We start from the raw sequence: 21,140 nt of genomic DNA on the forward strand, positions 1-21,140 counted from the left end.
CATAAGGAGAGACATTCTAAAAGAAAATTAACAAGTTACAAAACATCAGGTTGTCAGAAGACACAGAAAATGTATATTATCTTATCAATGTAATTAAGTTTTAAAATATAGTTAAACTAACACTTATATTGAAGATAATAAAAGGCAACAATGGCCTAAAATATCACCATATAAAAACAAGCATCTTGTAAGCATAAATGTTTTTTCATAAGCAGGTATCTTGAAAATAAGAAAAATATAAAAGACTGCAACCCTTGCTAGATTTACCAAATATGCAAAGAATCCACAGATAAATTTACCCTGTGTAAATCTGTGAAACTAGATAACAATTTTAAGAATCCAGTCTAATGGTGGTTGGCAGCAATAAAAAACAATAACGTTATTAAACAAAAAGTAATGTTCGTAGCTTTAACTATTAGGTATTAATACAAAATGTACTTGTTTAATTTGAAAAGACCATCTGTGGCTGCTATGAAATTCATGTAGACATGTTAAAAATGAGCTTTTAAGTAATGAAGATACATCTATCTGTCTGTCTCTGTGTGTCTGTTAGTCAGTCAAAATGTCTATTTATTTAATTTATGAAATCGATCAATCTATCTATTTATTTATATATATAGATAGATAGATACAATTTGTGTTAGTAAGATAGTCTAAAAAGAAATCATCAACAAAGAGGATGAATCTGATAAAAAAGAATGAATAAGTGCAAGGCTTGTGATCAGGGTGTGCATGATTCAAACATTTAACAGCTACTAAAATTTTGTGAAAAAATGTTCATACCTAAATAAAAAAAAACAGACCAGTGAACATGGATAAAAATTTCATTAGGGTAGAATTTTTTATGTGGCTTGATGGGAGTAGTTATTTTTTTAAAAGAATTACCTTTTCTGAAATTTCTGTACCATCCGGCATTGTAATGACTGTATCACTGGTAGGTGACCCGCCGCCTGTAAGTGCTGTTGTCAAGGCTAAGTCTTGTGGTATGATTGTTGTTGGTATGAGTTCATTAGACCCGTTCGTGGCTGGAGGTAATTCTAGACAAATTAAAAAGTAAGACAATAACTAATCCAGTACAAAATTTAGTAGATGAAAATTTTAAAATGCACTGCAAATCTTTTATGTCTTAAAAAAAAAAATATTATAAGCTTTTAATATTTTTATAAAAATTATCACCATTAGCTACAGGGACCATTGGTTCAAGTGGGTCACATCGAAAATCTTCTAGAGACTTGAGCATGTGGACACCAACAGTTGGCTTGCGACCAAACTGTCTGTGGTCTTTCACTCTAATGCTCATTGGTGGCATATAAAGTTCTTCCCTGGGTAACATCTGAAAAAACAAAAAGATGATTAAACAAGAATAAAAATTCATCTGTTTGCTATTTTTTGTAACGGTGGTATTTCTCATTTTTAACATTCTAGCCAATTCAATGTTTTAAACTGTAGATGATCAATTCATAAAATGCTTAAAAATTAAATATTACATTTTTTTTTGTAAAATGTTAAACATTATTCGAAATATTTTATGCATCTATTGATTTTTTTCCTTGTTAAAATTTGTATTCTCAAAATTTAAGAGAAACAAAAAAAATATGTTGGGTTAAGTCAATTACCACATCAAAAAATAACAAATTTTCTGAAAAATTAGGATTGCGTCTAGTATCCTTGATGACTACAGAATCTTTGACATATCCACCACACTCAAATCTGGCACTAGGTGAAGTGACAGCAGAGAGTTGAAATTTTTTCATGTTTCTCACACCCCAGCATAAAACCTGGTTGGTTTGAAAAATACACTTAGTAAATGAAGAAAGATGAAATAAATTAATGAAAAAATACCCATATGAAGTGTGACTCAGAGCTACTAAACTAACAGATAATGATACAATTTACCATTTAAGATTTAAAAAGCAAAACCCAGCAAATAAATAAAAATCTACAAGTAAGCTGATCGTAACTACCTCAATTCCTGTTCGTTGCATAACTGGTCTTATTCCATTGGGTACAATATAAATGTTTCCTCGTTTAGGTGGTAGAAAAGGCAAGTCTTTTCCTGTTATCTATTCATGAGCAATACAGATCATAAATAATTAGTAAAACACTCTATTTTATTCAAAATAAGACAAGTTATTTCCATATGTATTCATTTAAAATTGTAACGTGATTATAATTATAGGAGGCTCAAAATTGAAACTGTTTAAACACCTGTGAAAGAAGTATTTTACAATTTTTATAATAATTAGAAGACAGATTTAATTGCAAGTTAAATTTAAGAATTTCTACAATAAACACATATTTAGTTAGTTTGGCAACAAACAAAAACAAGATTTCAAGAAGATAATTAAGTGCAATTCACAACTTCCCTTTTATCTGATGAATGATTTAGATTTTGAAAATTATAAGTGTGGCATGCAGAGTAAATTCAATTTAATAAGAATATAATAAACTAATTGACAACTAAAAATTCTCTGTGAAATTTGTAAATAATGAAGTGTTGATTTATGAACAGTTTGAAAAAGGACTAAAACAAGAATTTCAGAGTAAATGAAAGATAGATACAGGTTGGCTACCTTTTTTAAAAATTAAGACAACAAACCATGATTTACGAAGTGAGGAGTAATATACATAATTTTTTATAGTATAAATGTCTTATACTTTTATAATGAATTAAAAAAAACAACACCTAATATAATAAGTACATATTAATAATTTTTACAAAGAATTGAAATGTGCAATGAAAATTCTTGCAATATGAAAATGTGAGAGTGAACCATTTCCATTTGAGCAGTTACCTCTGGTCTCTCTTTTGTTACTGCTGGGTACTAACAGAGATGTAAAATAAAAACAGTATTGTTCACTTGACAGAAAGCCCAATTATTACATTTTGTGAAACTAAATCATAAAAATGAGTTTATACATTTGCACAGAGCTTAACAGTCATTGCAAAATAATTTTTTTTTAAAAGTAAATTTATTAGTATTTTTAAAAATTCACTTGAAAAATGCTAAACGTGCAGCGGTGCAGCTATATCATATTGATAATGACTTGAAATCATATATCCAACATTTTTCTTTCTTGATTTACAAGACGCTGATGATTTTACCATGTTTCACATACAAACAACTATAATGCTATCTGAGAAATATTGTGGTAAACGTCTACAAAACAAAACAAAACTCATCAAAGCGCGATTTAGCGCTGTGTTAGTAATATAAGTAGAAATTGTTACTGGTAAGAATGAAAGTAACTAGCAATGTCTATTGAAAAATACCTACATCAGAAGAAACATCAGAAATCTATTTGGAGAGTAGATTGAAATAGCTACAACATACTTATTTAAGAAGTACACATAGCAGAGAGCTTAATAATCACAGCAAAATAACTTTAAAATCCCAACAAAATAGTAAATTTATTTGTATTTTATTTTATTTCACTTGAAAAATGCTAAAGGTGCAATTATATCGCATTGATAATGACTTAAATCATATGTCCCACATCTTTCCTCCATGATTTACAAGATGTTATGATTTTAACATGTTTTACATACAAAAGACTATATTGTTATCTGAGAAATACTGTCATAAACATCTACAAAACAAAATAAAACACAAACTCATTAAAGCGCTATTTAGCGCTGGGTTAGTAATATAGGTGGAAATTGTTACTAATAAGAGTGAAAGTAACTAGAAATATATATAGAAAAATACCTTATCTACATCAGAAGAAACATCAGAAATCTATTTGGAGAGTAGATTGAAATAGCTACAAAAAACTTATTAAGAAGTACTCATAGCAGAGAGCCTAACGGTTACTGCAAAATAACTAATAAATTCCAACAAAAAAATGCTATGAAAGTTTTTTCTATAAAAGAAAATGTATTAGTATTTTATTATAATTCACTTAAAAATGCTATAGGTACAATTATATCACATTGATAAGGACTTGAATCATAAGATGCTAATGGTTTAAACAAGTTTTACTCAGAAAAAACTATATGCTATCTGAGAGATAATGTAGTACACATCTATTAAACAAAACAAAAACTCATCAAAACTCATTTAGTGCTGTGTTAGTAATACAAGTCAAACATGTTACTAGCAAGAGTGAACATAACTAGATATATCTTCTGAAAAATACCTCATCTATGTCATCAGGAATCTATTTGTAGAGAAGATTGAAATAGCTACAAAAGACTTATTAAAAAAGTACTTAATAAGCTGCCCTGAAATCAGACCATGTTTAGAACGTAATCAAATAAGTAATAAATGATAATTTAATAAATAAAATAAAAATGTGCAGTCTTTTACTGTTCAAGTTTTGTAACCATTCAGAAAATTTGAATGCATGTTGATGTTTGATTACTAAATAACAAGTCAAACAGTTTCTGAACAATGTGAACAATTATTAAAAGAATAAAAGAGAAACTGAACAGATATGTACCATGATAAGCTCAAATGCTGCCAAGAGTTCTCCTCCACTCTGACTGTGTCTGTTGATTTCATACCACTGTAACACTGGTGTTCGTGCATCAGATGGATCTAGTTTTACCATTGGCAAGGCAGTTGTTCTCCCCAAAAATTCTGGTTTACCCTGTTGAATGCAAAAATATTCAAATTTGAAAACTTATCCATTAAATATAGGATTGCATTGACCTTAGAATCTTACAGATTCTTCTTCTTCTTTGTTCTTAATTTTAGTGTTGGAAGAGATTCCCTTCAACACAATTAAGTGTATGTCTATTGGTTAAGTGCCATAAAGGCAGTTGACTCAGATTTCAGCCTGCTTTCCTTTTTGGATTTGCTTCCAGAGCCTTTTCCAACCAAGAACAAACTACAAGCAGTTGTTTGATTTTTGTTTCTCCTAGAAGAGTTGCTGTCCCCAGCTATCGAGCCTCATCTGTCAGAGGGTTCAAACTCTAGTCTTTTCCGTTTAGCACCCATGAGCCTGACCGACTTGACCACACCGATCCCTTACATTTTTATAAGTAGAACAACAGTTATTTATTATTTCCTCTTGTTGTATTCTATTCTAGACAGTAACCACTATATCTACGCTTGAATTTTTCCATCTGCTCTCTTTATCCTACTACACTAAACAATATTAGCCATATTTTAGCTAAATGCTGCAACAAAACATAAAAAAAAGTGAAAATAAATTCACACTAGCGCCTGAATTATGATCCAACAAAGAAAATAACCATAGCTAGAAAGTGTGATCTGAGGTTGAGAAAGCAGCACATATACTCACAAAGGTATCATGATCAAACAGTTCAATGTAAATCTCTGGTGGTGCCATCTCTAGTCCCTTAGGATCCCCATAAATCTCCACCTCCCCAAATATCAATGTCTGGTCCCAGGTTGGGCTCAATGTCTTAGCTTGCTTTTCTGTCACCATACTTTGTGTGATAAAACAGACTCTGGCAAACGGATCTTTTATAAAAGAAAATACAAAATGGTCACATGAATATTTGCAAATGAAGTTAGTTTTCCAGCTAAAAAAAAAAAACAAAACAATTTAAACCGCTGATGCAAACCTGAAAGTCCGGAATCATCAGCAGCAAGTAAATCTCTGGCTTGATATACATAAGCTCGAAGCTGGTACTTGTGTGGGGCTGTGTGAAACAATACAAATGGGTAACTAAGTCACTTGCATTCACTGTTTATGTTAGGGAAACAACATAAAATGGTAGCTACATGACTTGAGATTACTAGTTCTGTAAAGAGAAACACTACGTAACTCTATCACATGATATCAATGGTTATGATGTTAAGTGCAGAAATACAAAATTGTAAATGTATCACCCAAGAAAAAAAAATGACCAACTTTTAAAGGCAAGGAACATCCTTGGTGCAGCCATTGTTGCTAAATTAACCATTTCTTTTTCTTGTTCTGTACCCTGAAAGACATTTAAGGAACTTACATACTTTGTTAAAACAAATTTTAAAATTGTCGACTTTTGAACACACATTGTTGGTTTGCTTTAAAAAAAAACATTTTAAAAATTACTCTGGAAACAAGGTAAGTATATGACACTTAGAAGTTGATAAATCAATTGAAAATATTTATCATACAACATTTTAAAATATGAAAAAACAAATGTAAATTTAAAAAAATTACATAACATAAATCTTTAGTAAACATGAACAAGAAATTACACCAGAAGTGAACTGGAAATTACATATAAGAAGGTAAACCTGAAGAACATCCTTTTTAAATGTAGACGAACATCAAAAGGTGAAGCTAGTAATAAATAACAATATTACCAAAGTTGAAGTACCAGGTAGACATCGCAACCAATTCTTTCTTAAAGTAATGTATTTCATTTTTGCAACCTATTTGGATAAGATAGTAGTTATCTATAATTTGTGGCTCTGCACAATTTAATTTTGAACCACTAGTTGGTTTTGAGTTGTTAAGTTAGTCTTAAAGAAATTTTTGTGCGGATTTTAATAGTCGAAACTATTTAATAGCCTCAGAACAATGACCATATTACTGCAGACAGTCTGAAATTTAAGAGAAACTTAGGGATTAAAACTTGTATCTAGTGCAAAGTTATCATGAACTATTAACTTGCCAAGACCTATACATTTCTCAATTATGAGATGTCTCATAAAGTTGAAGAGTTTCTTGATAGTGGCAAAGAGGTGCATTCTGCTTCATTACTAAACACAACTGAAAGGAATATTCAAATGGAGAGTTATAAAGAAATCATGATTCTGTGTGAACATGGATGGGACAGGAAGCAACAGGCAGGATTACCTCATGTTGGACATTGAAGAAACATGTTCCATCAGAGCTGGTAGAGACCATCTTGCGATGCCAACGCCGTCGCCTGACAAGGTCCATGGTTCTCTCCTCAGCATGAAACTTCATGTTGAACAATGCAGAATATTCCCAGCCTTCCTGCTGTTTCTTTTCCTAATATCCAAATATTGAATACCAATGGATTCACGTTGTGTAGGTTACAATTTCTCTTACATTATTAATAATTAAAATTTTATGTTTTTTTTTAAATTTTCAATTAAAAATTTCCAAATTTGAATTAATCATCTGCTTTTTACAAATCCTCTTTATTTAAATTTGTGAAGAATGCACAATTTAGATAATGAATGATATTTTGTAATTAAAACTTTTTATTGGCAATACTAAACTTAATCAAACTTTATCTAAAGTTATCTAAACTTGCCAGCTTCTGTTTTGCATGAGCAACTTCTTTGACCAGTGTTCTGTGTCTGACCCAGCGCCGCCTACGGCATAAATGATAGGTCTTTTCAACAGGGCCATAACCCCCTACTGTTGCCTCCACACAATACTCCCATCCTTTAAAGTAAAAAATACACATATTAGCTCCTTTAAAGCTGTACACTATTATGTTCATACAAAAAAGAGTATTAACCTGAATCACTAGTTTTAATTTTACACACACTATAATGGTGACCTAATATTGAGTATTTTTGTCTTATTAATGAGTGAAAATGCCTAAAAAAAGTAACAAAAACATGACACCAACCATCTTCATCAACAGCTCTGTTCAAATCTGCCTGCCAGTCATCATCCCACTTCCAGCCACTGGGTAATGGAATTTTATTTCTTTCTTGTGCAGGATCACCTTTCTATTTTAAGTAACATTAGAAGTACAAATATAATAGCCAATAGCTCTTTTGAATACTTCACATATTAATTCTAAATAACACAATTTCATCATCATTATAATTTTATTATTGAATGTATTTTGAAGCACCAACCACATCTGTCCATGGTCTTGAGGCAGCAGCCCAAGCCCCGCCAGGAAGATTTCTAGACTGGTTTTCATAAGTATCCTCAAGAAATGTGTGGTGGCCAGCATCTTTATCATAGAGCATACTGCAATATTGAAGAAATAAATGAAAACATTTATAACATCATGTTAAACAATAACTGAAATGAGAATTAAATAAATGAAACATGATTTCTATTTTAATATTCATTGAGTCTTTATGACTATTGAAAACTAATAGGTAAACTAAGTTAAATTATCTTTTACTATCTGTGCATAAAACTAGCATAAGATAATAACTATTAATTAGAAAGTAATTTGAGGCATTGTGTTAATATTAGTTTAACATGGTGGTTTGGTTTGAATTACTATTAATTTCAGTTAATTTGATTTAATGTTGGGTTTAAAGTATGGGCGTTGAGATATTGTTACATTTGTTATATTACTAACCAGAATTGACTAAAACTTAATTCATAGTGTTCTGAAGTACATTGTTCTAACCTATATTTTCTTATGCAACCATTAATTTAAGTCATATAGATTGAATTAAAAAATGCTATTGATGTTATTGTAAAATTAGACTAAAATTAATTTTAATAACGCATCTCAATAATGCTCTATTTAAGCTAAGCAAAATACTAACTTTTGATAAACAAATAAGAATTTTGTTTGATACTTCTAGTGATATGATACTGACTAAACTAAACCTTAAAAAAAAAAGTCTTTTTCCTGAGAATACACCCTAGTCATAGCTCATCAAAGATTTTACATACCTGAGCTCAGGGCTGATGTACCAGTCCCCTTCCCATTTCCAGCCAGGTGGAGGGGTAAATTCATTTTTATTCAGCTCAATCTTTAAACAAATAACACAAATGTTAGATAATTTATTTTTAATGTTGTTTGAAATAATTATACTAATACCAAAATGCAGCTTCTATGAAGAAAAAAATTGAGAAAAAATGTACCAAATTTGAGCATATTGCTAACGTACCTTTCCTTCACTATCTGACCATTTAGGTCTAGACATGGTTGGTCCTTTATTTGTCCAGGCACCAAGAATATTCACCTGGTTTTCATACTGTTGAAATGGTTTTATAAATAAAATAAAGCAGTACATCCTATAGATTTTTAATATAAATGTTTTTTTTTAAAATACAGATAAATGCAAAATATTTTTTGGAAACTATTTCTCAGTCTATGAAACCATTTAGGCATAACTATGAAAGGGTGATCTGTCTGAATTTCATAAACTGAGAAAATGTACAACAGAAACCTCTGTCAGCAACATAACATTATATAAACTAAATGATAACTCTGTCTGATTCATTAGAATGAAGAGCTACCTTCCATTTCAGACACTTTTGTAAGAATGTTAGTGTTTTTCTAGTAACCGTGACAATTTTATGTAATTAACATTGTGATCTATGCCTAGTGACAGAAAGTATGGGACTTCCAAGTATAAAGATGCAAGCTTTGCATCTATCATTTTACTGAAGGTAAAAGACTGAAATAAAAACCATCTAAACAACAGTGTCTTGTTGATGGTAAAGTTATTCAATTAGCCAGCTTTCTCCTCACCACTACAGAAACATTCCTCGGGCCAAAAAGGCAAGCAGATGAGAAGGCAGGCCATCCTTAGCTAGCTGAAGCTTATCAGGCAAGAAAACTGATATTTCGTGTGAGAATACTGTTTTCCAGTTATTTTCCACAATAATTAGATTTTAAGGAATTTTGCACACACACACACTCCTGGCTGTAGGGAACCATAGTATTAACCCAAATCTTTCTAGTATATAAATTCTGCTTCTTTCTCAAAATCTTAGCAACTTTTTCAATCAAGTTTCACAAGCAAACCAGAAAGATTAATGATGCAAATGCTTTATTCTATATCCCCCTAAAAAGCCTTGCAGTATTGATGTTGTGAGCTTAGGCTAGTTCCACGGTTCAGGCCGTTTTTGTATTGCCCTTAGTTACCATTACACACATCGTGTCACACCTACATTTCCTTTGAAGTAGACCACCTTGGCCCTATTGTCACCAAATTTATCTGTGGGACTAATAGTCTATGTTTAAAGTTTTAACTATCTACTGAGTGTATGTTATTTTTTGAAAAATTCTAGATGTTGCAAGCAATGTATTCACTCCACTCTTATGATACAACTATAGTCATCCATTGTTCTTACAGTTTCAGCATAGACAGCAAGTTCTCCTTCACTCTGCATCTTATGCCAAGCTTGTTCTTGTACTTGCATCCCCAGCCAAAGTTTGATCCTTAGGACCGCTGGTAATTCAGTTTTCTTATCTTTGTCTTTCACTTGTGGGTACTGTCAAATAGAAATTAAACATGAGCTAAGTGCCACTGTGTTTCACACAATTAAAGTAGAAAATACCCTTTCAGGCCTGCTGGTCTAAGGGCTGATGAGGTAGAGTTCATCAATTTCTCTGATTTTGTATTATATGTGATTGTGTTATCTGCTGACTTACCTTTACCTGATAAGAGTTATTAAAAATTACAAACTCAACCACTATCCACAATGTCCCAAATTTTACTAGTGGGTACAGGCATATAGAAATTTAACATGAGCTTAGTGCTATGTTTTATTTATAAAAATGTTGTATTTCTATGATTCATTCACAAATTGAATGTAAATTCCGATGTAAATTTAATAAGTTCTTATATAAGCATAGTATGAACAAGATGATAAAATGACTAAAAATGAATAAAGACTTGATCTGAGATAACAGGTGTCCTGTAGTTTTTTTTTACAGCCATTACAAAACCCCACACTATACATTTACTTGAATGAAATAGTGTTCTCTACCTTCAAGGGTAGTGTGATGAGTTTACCACAGTGTTTTCCTCTCAGATTCTCATTGTCATTGTAGAGCAGGTCATATGCTGGGATCCGGTAGTAGGCAATTCTCTTCTGTCCACTAATCATCCATATGATCACATCAGGCATGCTGTTCTGTGGCTGGAATAAGCAAACACTATTTATTTTACACATGCACATATAACTAGCAACTTAAAAAATAACATGAAGTACTAACATGTACAATATTATTTAAATACTACATCTTAATTAAGTGCTGCAAACAAAGTTTTTGTAGCAGAAGAACAAAAAAATTTAAAAAATATCTTTTAGAGTAGTGACATTAAATAGTTGTACCTCTACAGCAGTGTTCTTCAAAATCTGTAGCAAATTTTCAACTTCAGATAAAGCCTCATCCAAATCTGTGGCATTCTCTCTAAGACTCTTTGCAGATTTTTTTACAGATTTGAGTGTCTCTTTACGGAAATTTGCAGTCAATTTGTCCAGTTCATTGCACACATGTTGGCCATCTTTTGGTGGTGAAAACTGACTACTGTTAAAATACAATACAGAAAAGCTTTTAAAACAACATCATGTATCATCAAGTTGAGTAATCCTTCTTCCCATTGAGATATATACACAATTAAGATAAAGCTTGTCATTTAAATCATTTAGACTTACCCACAATCCTCTATAAGTTGGTCCAACATTGATATCAAAAGCTGAGCCAACTCTGGTATAGGGAGTTTGGCTTTAATTCCAATCCGAACTCTTTCCAAGTTGGAGGTCTACAAACAAGAAAAGAAACATCATACAATAAATTAAGAAGGCCTACAATATGTAAAGTAAAGCTTACAAAAGTATACATTACTAGATTAGTAATTTTGTTCCAAACAGACCATATTTGTAGGTGATGTAAAAGAAAATTCATCAGATAGTAAAATAACAATCCTCAGTGAAAAAAAAAATGTTTCCCTCATGAATTACTTACCAGTCTTTCAATAGTATTTAACAGTATGTTCAAGGATTCTAATCTGAATGAAATGTCCTCCCAGGAACAGTCCACTACAACACAAGGTTTTGTATTCCCCCAGGGAAGAAAATAGTAATGGCATCCATCAAAGACAGGATTTGTGGGTTGGGTGGTGGATGCTGAAGGTGGGATGTTCTCATCTAGCTTGTTGCCATAATTACCTACAATACACAAACAAAATGGCGATGTAACTTAACTTAGTAAAAATAAATATTAACATCAATTGAAAACTAATGTGATACTAAAAAAATGCTAGAGAAAAAGTTATCAAGTATTACCAATGCTAATTTCAAACTCAACTGGAGCATCAACATGGGCAGAGCTGATCATGCCAGCTGAAAGAAATGCTGCATGGACACGATATTTTCTCCTTCGCATGAATTTCTGGCAAATTTTTTAAATAAAAAAAATTAATAATTCCATCCATAAAAAAAAAGTACAAGTGAACAAAAATAGATCAAATGTTTTTATGTTGTAATTATTTAGGTATTTGAAATAAAGAAGTAAACCTCTCTTTTTACTGAATGAAACATAATTAGCTATAATTATATCTGCAGCCTGATGTTTCTATGAAGCAGTATAAGCACTCTCACATTTGACACCATGAAACTGGTACCTGTATTTTCACTGTCATAGTGACACCCTCCATGTATTCTCACTGTCATAGTGACATCATGACACTGCTCATGTATTCTCACTCTGTCATAGTGACACCATGACACTGTACATGTATTCTCACTCTGTCATAGTGACACCATGACACTGTACATGTATTCTCACTCTGTCATAGTGACACCATGACACTGTACATGTATTCTCACTCTGTCATAATGACACCATGACACTGTACATGTATTCTCACTCTGTCACAATGACACTATGAAACTGTACCTGTACTCTCAGTCTGTCATCAGCTGAGATGTCTTCAACTGGAACATCTGGCAGTTCACCTAAATTTGTTACAAGCTCAACTAGTGCCCGGCCTCTGTAAGCTACACCTTCGCCCTAGATGTGGAGATGTGTTTATATTTTATCATAAAGCCACAAAAAGTCAAACAAGTACATCAACAGCATCAATTGGAAACAAATGTGTTTGTCTTTGTATCATTGTGTCTATCTTTAAGTAGTCTGTGCATCAACATTAGCAATTTGGTACATACAAGGACAACCATAAAAGTTATTAGTTTTTACCTTTCCTAGGTTGAGATCTTCATAGTCATTAGGTAGATCTGAATACTCTCTTGTGGAACCATAGAAGTTAATGTAGCAAGGACCAAATGTTGGTAAATAGCCTGCAGATTTTAAATTTCTGAATTAAAGAGCCATTAAGTATGCTTTCCATGTTTGAATGCTATCATGCTATCAGTTTTTCAGCTAGTTATTAATTTTTATTGATGTCATTTAAACATGTATTACTTACATTTTTTTTTCGTCTTTTAAAAACTTCGTGTAATATTTTTCACAGTTTCTTACAATAAATTATCATCAAATACATGAAGTGAAATTAAGTGAAGTTATCTGTTAGTTTAATAAATAACCTTCCCATTCTTGATATATAAGACTTTTTTACTTAAATGAATTTTTTAGCCTATAACAGATAGCATGCTATATACAATAAGAGTAAAGATCTCATGTAACATTTAAACCAAGTTATAAAAATATAAAAAGAATGTATAGAAAAAATTCCAATAAAATAAATTGTAACAATCTCAAAAAAATACAATAACTTTTTAAAAATAAAAGGAGATTTATTAAAACAATTTAAAGTAAAAATTGCTGCGTCTTCCTACATAGAAGCTTACTAGCTAGAAACTGTTATTTTCTTGTTAGCAGTAAAGCTTTAGCTTAATGTGACATTTTAAAAAATGTAATTATTAATAGTGCAAAAAAATATCTCTAATATAAACAAAAAAGTAGGAGCATAGTTTTTTTTTTGTTTTACATAATTGCATCTAACGAGTTGGGCTCTATAAGAGTATTGTGAAGATTGCAATAATTTTCAAAAATATGTTTTAAACATGATCATGGGGATTTTTTGGTGTCACTGGTATACATTCAATACATTTGTTTTTAAGTAACTAGATAATGTTTGAGAAATAAATTTGATCAAATAGTTCCGAAACACAAAGAAGTTTATGATAATAATTAATCATACACATATTGTTTTTGATATATTTTATATTCCAACACCAAACAATATGGTGCCTTAAAACAAATGCCACAAATCAAAATATTATCAAGAGCAAGTAGAGTGCAAAGATGATGGTAACGTTGATTACATAGATTACACTTTTCTGCATTATCAAATTGTTTTTTGAATATGAGTTTAAAAAAAAAAAATTAACCTTTAATTTTAATGTTTTAAAACAATTTTTATGGCATCACAGGAGACAAGATGGACAAGAACACATTTTTAGCTCACATCAGCGATAAAATAAAAAAAAATCTGCTTCTTTCAGCCAACCCGTCAGATGCTATGTAAGTATATCTCTTTATCAAATTTATTTTAAGCTTCCAATCTTTTACTTTACATCAACAAACCTAAAACAATAAGTAAGCTACTGAAGTTATTTGAGCAATATATCAATACCCATACCACACAGTGCACCATAAATTATCTAATGTGATATATGAAGTACTGAAGACTAGTAAACCATCTACCAGTCAAATATTGCAGATTTAGTGTCAATGTGTCAGTAAAAGTCAACAAGAATGTCAAAGCTGCATGTATAGCACTTTTTAGTTATGCATCTACAACTAGTTCCCTGCTAAAAATAATTAATGATATAAATGAGCAATAAAAAAAAGAAAAAAAAAGTAACTGTAATAGGACTGGAATGCATAGGAAAAAAATGCTTTTGTATAGAGCAAATATAGACTTTTATAAATTATGCGTCAAACCTGATTAAAACAGTAAAAGAAATTACCATTTTAAAGCATGCCTTGACATAATTGTATGCATCCATTCCAATGACCAATCCAAGTTTTAAACTAAACACAAAAGCATGTCAAACTAGAACCCAAATCAAACATTAGTAAATAAGATTATGATTAGAATGTTGAAGAAATTTTTGTCTTTGTTAGTCACCCTGTTCTCCACTGGACGATATCAGACTGATGGGAAGGAACACAGTTCCTACAATATCGTCCTGGTTCAGTCGATCCCTGCGTACAGAACAAACGAGACATGGAGATGGGGGAATGAGTCAGTGTACACATAACATAGTGAACACAGCCATTGGTGAAACTCTGTGCTTGACAAATGCAGCACAAAATATTTTCGTTTTATCTAGCTATTCTTGAGGTAACTGTCAAATGGCAGGCACATTCAAAAATACAATACGAATAATGGAAATCTTTGAACTAAGATCAAAGCGCAAGTGATTTAAACATTTAATAGTTATTTATATACTACTGATTTTTTCCTGCACTAAATGTGGTTGTAGTTTTTTTAATTTTCATTGTTTATAAAATATGTTTGTTTCATTTTTTTGTGAAATTTTTCATTCCAATATAAAAATTGTTAAGCATCTATCAATTAGAACCTAGACACTCTTGGAACAAACTATACAGATAGCAGTCCTATTGTGTAGCATACTCAGGATGCTGGGTGTTGTCATAACATTGTACATCCTAGTTTAGGGGAAATATGCCATTTTTTTCCAAATTTTCAATTTAATATATTATGTTTCTTTAAAATCTTTAACCATCTGTTGACCAAAGTATTAACACACATTAAAAATGTTTTAAAAATTATTTTGGTTGTCAAAGAAACCATAATTAATATCTTATGATCTACCATTTTGAATTATCTGTCAATTTTCAAACCCATGAAGCTTTTTTAAAATCTTAAGTTACATTTCAAGTAAAATAACAAAAGAAAGGAAAAATTAAGAATGACCTCATATATTTTCAAGTATAGATCATAGTGAAGGAAAGATGCAATATTCCAAAAGAGGAAATTTTCAGCTATCAAGCAATACCAAATATGTTTAGTGAGGGTAATTTGGATACTGAAACCATATTGTAATAAAAATAAGTTTTAATATGCTGAAAAAGTTAGGGAAATGCTTTTAAAACCATTTATTTTAAAAGTCCTTTTACATTTTTTCCATTATGATTCACATTTTTTTTTTCATTTTTTTTTTACTTGCACATTTCTCCTTAATACAAACTTATTTGTATATTGCATGCTATCATGTATTTCTACATCCTTTCAATCCATCTAGATCAGCACATGGGATTTCTCAACAATAATGACATGCAAATTCACCGACATAATTTAAACTCTATGATTCATCTGTCTAATAAGTGATACAATATTTTCTACAGACATTATTAATGTTGTTTTAACATTTGTATACCATGCAAGGCTGCAGCAATACTAGTACAAAAATGACACACTAATGCTGTGTGGAAGAACCAACAAAGGGAGATCAGCAAGAACCAAAAACCTTAGTATCAACAGATTACATGGGTACATTACTGTACCATAGGATGATTAGTGGGGAATACACGCCTTTTGTACAAGCACTATACAAATAAGGCTAGTGCTGACAAACCATTTTCCCCACAAGAAGAGATGGAGGTTATAAGTAAATAGGCTGTTGAATTGGTATCATTCTTGTTGAATCTATCCCTAAAGAGAAGATAAAACTGATAAAAATCACCTAATTTATAAATATATTTGAATTTTATATTTTAAATATATTCCTTTTGTTTTTATAGTCAGTAACTTTGACTATGATAGAAACTATGAATAGATTACATATTCACACAAAAAAGAATAAGCATGATTATCATGACAACTGTAAAAATGATAGAAATCTTTAATGAAAATTCCTCTGTAAGAAAATGCCCCTCAGTGTTTTTTAAAAAAAATTTCATTTTATATGCATCAATATTATTTTAAAATGTGTCTTTTTCAATAATATATGTGTTAATCAAGACTAACTCAATTGATGAAGTTATAAGTTATATGTTTGTCTTATTCAATGATGAAAATATAATAATGCACAAACTCTTTGTTAGACAGGCACACAGATATACAGCTATGAATGAGAATACTGGAAAAAAATAATTGAATTAAGTTAATTATTTACAATTAACAGACTATAAAGCAGTCGATGAATCATGATATGCTGGCATAACCCAAATAACATGAGATTAAATGTCAATCAAGGGACATAAACCAAATAGAACCCTAGTTCCTTGCTTATCTTTATTCTAACATCAAAGAGTAGTGTGTGGGAAAACAGCAGTTTTTATTGAGGTAGAATCATGGACCTAATTGGTGACATTTACCATTTGATTAAATTTGTTACTTACAATCTCAATGAAAACCCTACTTCTGGTTACAAATAGTAAGGTTTTTACAAATTATAACAACACTAGTGCCACCTTTTTTTTCACTGAAACAAAACAGTTTGTAAAGAAAATTTTTTATCAGGGGCAGAATGTATCATAAGCAAATACTATTATTTGCACAACTAGGTTATTTTAATCGCATGTTTTAGTAATTTTGTGTGTTAAATGACTAGAGTGTTGGAGATAGGATCACTAGCAGTTAAAAGTAGAGTGCCAATAATGGTACATGAAAACAAAGTTAATGGGTATGTTTTTTTTTCTTCAAAACTTATGCAATTAACTTGTGCAGGGAATATGTGATAGTTGTCATCCAAATTAATACTACCAATAGGAGATGATTTATGAAAAAGTAATTCCATCAGACCAGGAGTAAAATTCTGGAACACTAACAACTCAGCTGCAATGTTAAAACTTCCTTTAAAGGCCTATACATTGCAAAACCTTACATTACACTGTGTAAGATGGTTATTATAAAAAAAAACTTGCTTTTATGTTAGTTTACAACATGAACAATTAAAGAAAACCAGCTTTATGAAACATAAGAAAAAATAAATGTCACCTACCAATCTCTTATCTGGAACTTCATTCTTTCACACATAGATGGGAACTGAGAATATTACAATATTAGTATTTCAGTATTATGTTGTTAAAATGATAATTGTATAACTGCAATATTTTTTCATCATATTTTTCGCTAAATAATAAATTTATACCATTTTACATGACATTTCAAGATATATAAACATGTACATGGCTCTAAATTTTGTTTTTCTATTTCAAATCTCTAATGTTTCTTTTATGCTTTAAATATTAACTCCAATGACCAAACATTATTCTTCTATTCTACATTCTTTATGACTAATAGTCCTTTTGTAAAAAAAAAAAAACAACGTTGTAACAAATAATAAGTACCTGTAGCCCTAACTTGAGATCCTGGTTCCACTCTGGATGATCATTAGCATACATTATTTTCGACTTTACCTAAGATAAAATCAAACAAAAATAAATAACATAGGCCTAATCACTACATGGTGAAATTATTTTCTTTAAACAATTATGTCCATCCACATAAAAAATCTTACAAACCTCCTTGCCAGCAAAACCAAAAATAAAGAATGGATCAACCAGCTCTTTCTGTTCTTCTCCAATACGCAATACTTTTTTCACTCCCTCCAGGAATGCAGAGTCCACTGAAATAAAATTTTTAAAGATCATTAAGATGATGAGGAAGCAAAAGAAAATGACCTTAAGGATAAGAAGTAAGGTAGTTGTTTTAAAGATACTTTGGTATGAGTTTTACAAGGTGAAGTTCTACTTACTTCTAGGGATGTCTTCAGCATGATAAAGACGCAAGAGAAATGTAGCTGGTCGTAGCTGTACACCAGCTGGACGAAGCAGATTGCTGAAAGAGGGTAATTAAACATTTTGATACTAAATATTTGATGAAAAACTGCATTAAAAGTTTAAAGTTAATTCAACATTGTAAATTTTTTTTTTTTTAAATTATTTACTTTATCATGCTATTAGCACCATTAATAATGAGCTATTTCCTATATAGTCTAAATATGCAGAAACACAAATTTATCATGTAGATTATAGGCTCAGAAAATTTTTACCTCTCAATATCTTCATCTTCATCATTTTGCTTAGCTGCCATGTTCTATGAAATGACAATGTAAATAAATAAATAAATAACTTTTTAAAAAATGAGAGAGAGAGAGAGAGAGAGAGAGAGAGAGAGAGAGAGAGAGAGAGAGAGAGAGAGAGAGAGAGAGAAAGTGAGAGCAAGATAAAAAATTTTTTCATTTTATAATAATTATAATTCCAAATGTAGTTTCATGAAATTGACAGAAAGACCAATCCAACTAACCGGTGAAACATCCCCAGGTCCCATAACACAGGCACTGATCTTAAGATATCCCTTAGCTCCTGCTGTCGCATCTTCAGGGTCACTGAGCAACACCCATTTATTGACAAGAGAATGGCTGGGTTCATCATAGATCAGTCCAACATCACACTAGGTATGGTTTGATTGTAATAGTAAATGTATTAGTTGTGAAGTGGAAAGTTGGTGGTTCAAGTTAGAAATATAGCATTGTGCAATGAGTCAACAATGTGTTCACACTTAGTAGAAATTGTATAAGCATACTAAACAAATTAACCTACTTACTTTAAAAGATCCAACAAGTGCATCTGATCTTAATGTCCTAGAATTATATACCTAAATAACAGGGAAAAAATTAACAAGTGAGAGATAGCAAAAAATTCAACCATTAATAGAAATTTAAAATTGCTAGAGTACACACACACATGCATGTTTTTACTCAAGTTTGTTTGAATATATGGACATTCCTAGTTCACATGACCTATTCATGGGTTGCAGAATGCAGTCAATATTTAGACTACTACCACCACTCAGCTAATTAATTGTCCTGTAGCACAAATGGCTCACACTTTAGGGAGGGTCTGGCTGCATAGTGTGTGAATGGGATGGAGAAAATGTGACAAATGTCAGTTTAGTTGTAGGTTTGGGTCCATTATTTATCCCTGATATATATCCTTTGCTTTAATACAGAGCAATTAAGTAAAGTTCTCGAAGTCAATGTAACAAGCAGCACCAAAATAATATCAGCAGAGGAAGCCATTGAAGCAATGGAAAAATTCACTTATCGTGGCAGTATCGTTGATAAGTGAGGCAATAAAAATTGTTTGGGTTCGGGAGATTTTAGTATTGGAATAAAAAATGAGTCAAAGAGGTGGAGACACGAAGAATACCTGCCAAAAATAAAAACAAAATACATTTACAAATTCATGTCTCAAATATCCTTTGAATCATCAGGCCTAACACCATCAGAAATGAAGTACAAAGGCAACGGACAAATCAACTGCTAGCTGGAAAAGAGATCCTCCAGAGAAAATAGAGATTGATTGGCCACACACTTGGGAAGCTTGTATCCAGCAGAACAAGACAGGTCATCACATAGAATCAACAGGGCCAAAGAAAAAGTGGCAGATCAAGGAAGACCTGGAGACAAGACCTACAAGAAGAAATAAATTATTGGATACACCTGGGGACAGTTAGAGAGAATAGCCGAGATAGAGATGCTCTTGTCGACAGTCTATGTCCCAGAAGGGGCAATAGGCTAATCTAACCTAACCTAATTCTCTGTATTTGTAAATTTTATACACATAGTATACATATTCAGCATTTATTGTAATTTTAACCAATCAGCTCATTATGCAGATATTGACATTTTGTCTCAGAATCATGAACACTTGCAAGGATTGGATTGACTTAGGGAGAAAATGTAGGTCACTAACATGCTTTGAGATGCCACAAAAGCTAAAACACCACTCAACTACTTAATTGTTCTGTAGCCCAACTGGCTTACATTTTTGTTTCGACTGGTATTAATCTCTAAGCACTGAATGAAATCTGCATATATTAGTTGGTGCATTTACCATGTACATGTGAACTGCAAATCCTTTTTCTTTTAATGTTTCTAGATAATGTTATAAGAATACACACTTTATTTCAATGGGCACCTAATAGAGAATTAGAGTAAAGTACCACTGTTTTAGAGTTACCACTATGATTTTACAACAGCACTTTTTGAAATAATTCTTGATTTACTCTCTCAGTTGTTGATCTATTAATGTGTTTAAATGCTATTTTGTTAAAGTCGTTTAGATGTTTGTTACTAGCGGCCAATGTGAAAAAAAATGCCACATTGCCTACTATTGCAATCATTAAAAAGATAAAGCTTTATTCTAATTATTATTGATTTAACGTTAGAGTACTTCATGTTTTTAATACTAGTATTAACATAAACAGACACTAAATTTCTGGTATAGAACAAGGCAAAACTAAAAAATAATTAATACATACAGCAAAATCAATAATTTCATCAATTAATTCAGATGGTGGCAGGTGGAAGTTGAAGAAGAAAGATTCATCCCACCATGGGCTGGTGGTAGATTTCTTAATACGGGTCTGTTTGATCTGGTTCATGACTGACACTCTGACCACAGGTTGAAGGTTGGATCCAGCTAGCTGTCTGGCTTGTACAACTTTTATTCTGATCTAGAAAAAAAAATGATAACATAATAATACTTTTATAGCTCTTTTATTAAATATGTAAAGCAAAGATATTTGCTTTAAAACCTG

At 31.2% G+C, this 21,140-nt stretch overlaps 1 protein-coding gene across 11 annotated transcripts in view; it reads right to left on the minus strand.

Annotated features, from left to right (window-relative positions):
- The window catches only part of LOC131941668 (myoferlin), a 58,437-nt gene that overhangs the window by 10,324 nt on the left and 26,973 nt on the right, over window positions 1–21,140 (minus strand). For 5 of the 11 annotated variants that reach the window (XM_059301056.1, XM_059301063.1, XM_059301054.1 and 2 more), the window contains 34 exons: window positions 20,862–21,056; window positions 19,143–19,193; window positions 18,843–18,989; window positions 18,589–18,632; window positions 18,292–18,374; window positions 18,059–18,162; window positions 17,885–17,953; window positions 17,536–17,579; window positions 14,694–14,770; window positions 12,797–12,897; window positions 12,497–12,610; window positions 11,884–11,989; window positions 11,564–11,766; window positions 11,254–11,360; window positions 10,930–11,125; window positions 10,582–10,734; window positions 9,943–10,083; window positions 8,751–8,837; window positions 8,533–8,612; window positions 7,749–7,866; window positions 7,514–7,616; window positions 7,190–7,323; window positions 6,763–6,921; window positions 5,827–5,899; window positions 5,537–5,614; window positions 5,251–5,432; window positions 4,444–4,593; window positions 4,141–4,161; window positions 3,711–3,740; window positions 3,279–3,299; window positions 1,965–2,063; window positions 1,617–1,778; window positions 1,177–1,333; window positions 886–1,037 (listed from right to left, as the gene is read on the minus strand). In XM_059301056.1, coding sequence (XP_059157039.1) covers window positions 886–1,037; window positions 1,177–1,333; window positions 1,617–1,778; window positions 1,965–2,063; window positions 3,279–3,299; window positions 3,711–3,740; window positions 4,141–4,161; window positions 4,444–4,593; window positions 5,251–5,432; window positions 5,537–5,614; window positions 5,827–5,899; window positions 6,763–6,921; window positions 7,190–7,323; window positions 7,514–7,616; window positions 7,749–7,866; window positions 8,533–8,612; window positions 8,751–8,837; window positions 9,943–10,083; window positions 10,582–10,734; window positions 10,930–11,125; window positions 11,254–11,360; window positions 11,564–11,766; window positions 11,884–11,989; window positions 12,497–12,610; window positions 12,797–12,897; window positions 14,694–14,770; window positions 17,536–17,579; window positions 17,885–17,953; window positions 18,059–18,162; window positions 18,292–18,374; window positions 18,589–18,632; window positions 18,843–18,989; window positions 19,143–19,193; window positions 20,862–21,056 — 3,741 coding nt within the window. Of the gene's footprint in view, window positions 1–299; window positions 345–885; window positions 1,038–1,176; window positions 1,334–1,616; window positions 1,779–1,964; window positions 2,064–2,795; window positions 2,826–3,278; window positions 3,300–3,710; window positions 3,741–4,140; window positions 4,162–4,443; window positions 4,594–5,250; window positions 5,433–5,536; window positions 5,615–5,826; window positions 5,900–6,762; window positions 6,922–7,189; window positions 7,324–7,513; window positions 7,617–7,748; window positions 7,867–8,532; window positions 8,613–8,750; window positions 8,838–9,942; window positions 10,084–10,581; window positions 10,735–10,929; window positions 11,126–11,253; window positions 11,361–11,563; window positions 11,767–11,883; window positions 11,990–12,496; window positions 12,611–12,796; window positions 12,898–14,693; window positions 14,771–16,167; window positions 16,245–17,535; window positions 17,580–17,884; window positions 17,954–18,058; window positions 18,163–18,291; window positions 18,375–18,588; window positions 18,633–18,842; window positions 18,990–19,142; window positions 19,194–20,861; window positions 21,057–21,140 lie in introns of all 11 variants that reach the window. The other 6 variants (XM_059301064.1, XM_059301059.1, XM_059301061.1 and 3 more) reach the window with 5 other exon arrangements.

This window comes from Physella acuta, unplaced genomic scaffold (genome assembly GCF_028476545.2).
Source record: "Physella acuta isolate Inbredline_101_S28 unplaced genomic scaffold, ASM2847654v3 ptg000369l, whole genome shotgun sequence".
In the NCBI taxonomy this organism is placed as follows: Eukaryota; Metazoa; Mollusca; class Gastropoda; family Physidae; genus Physella; species Physella acuta.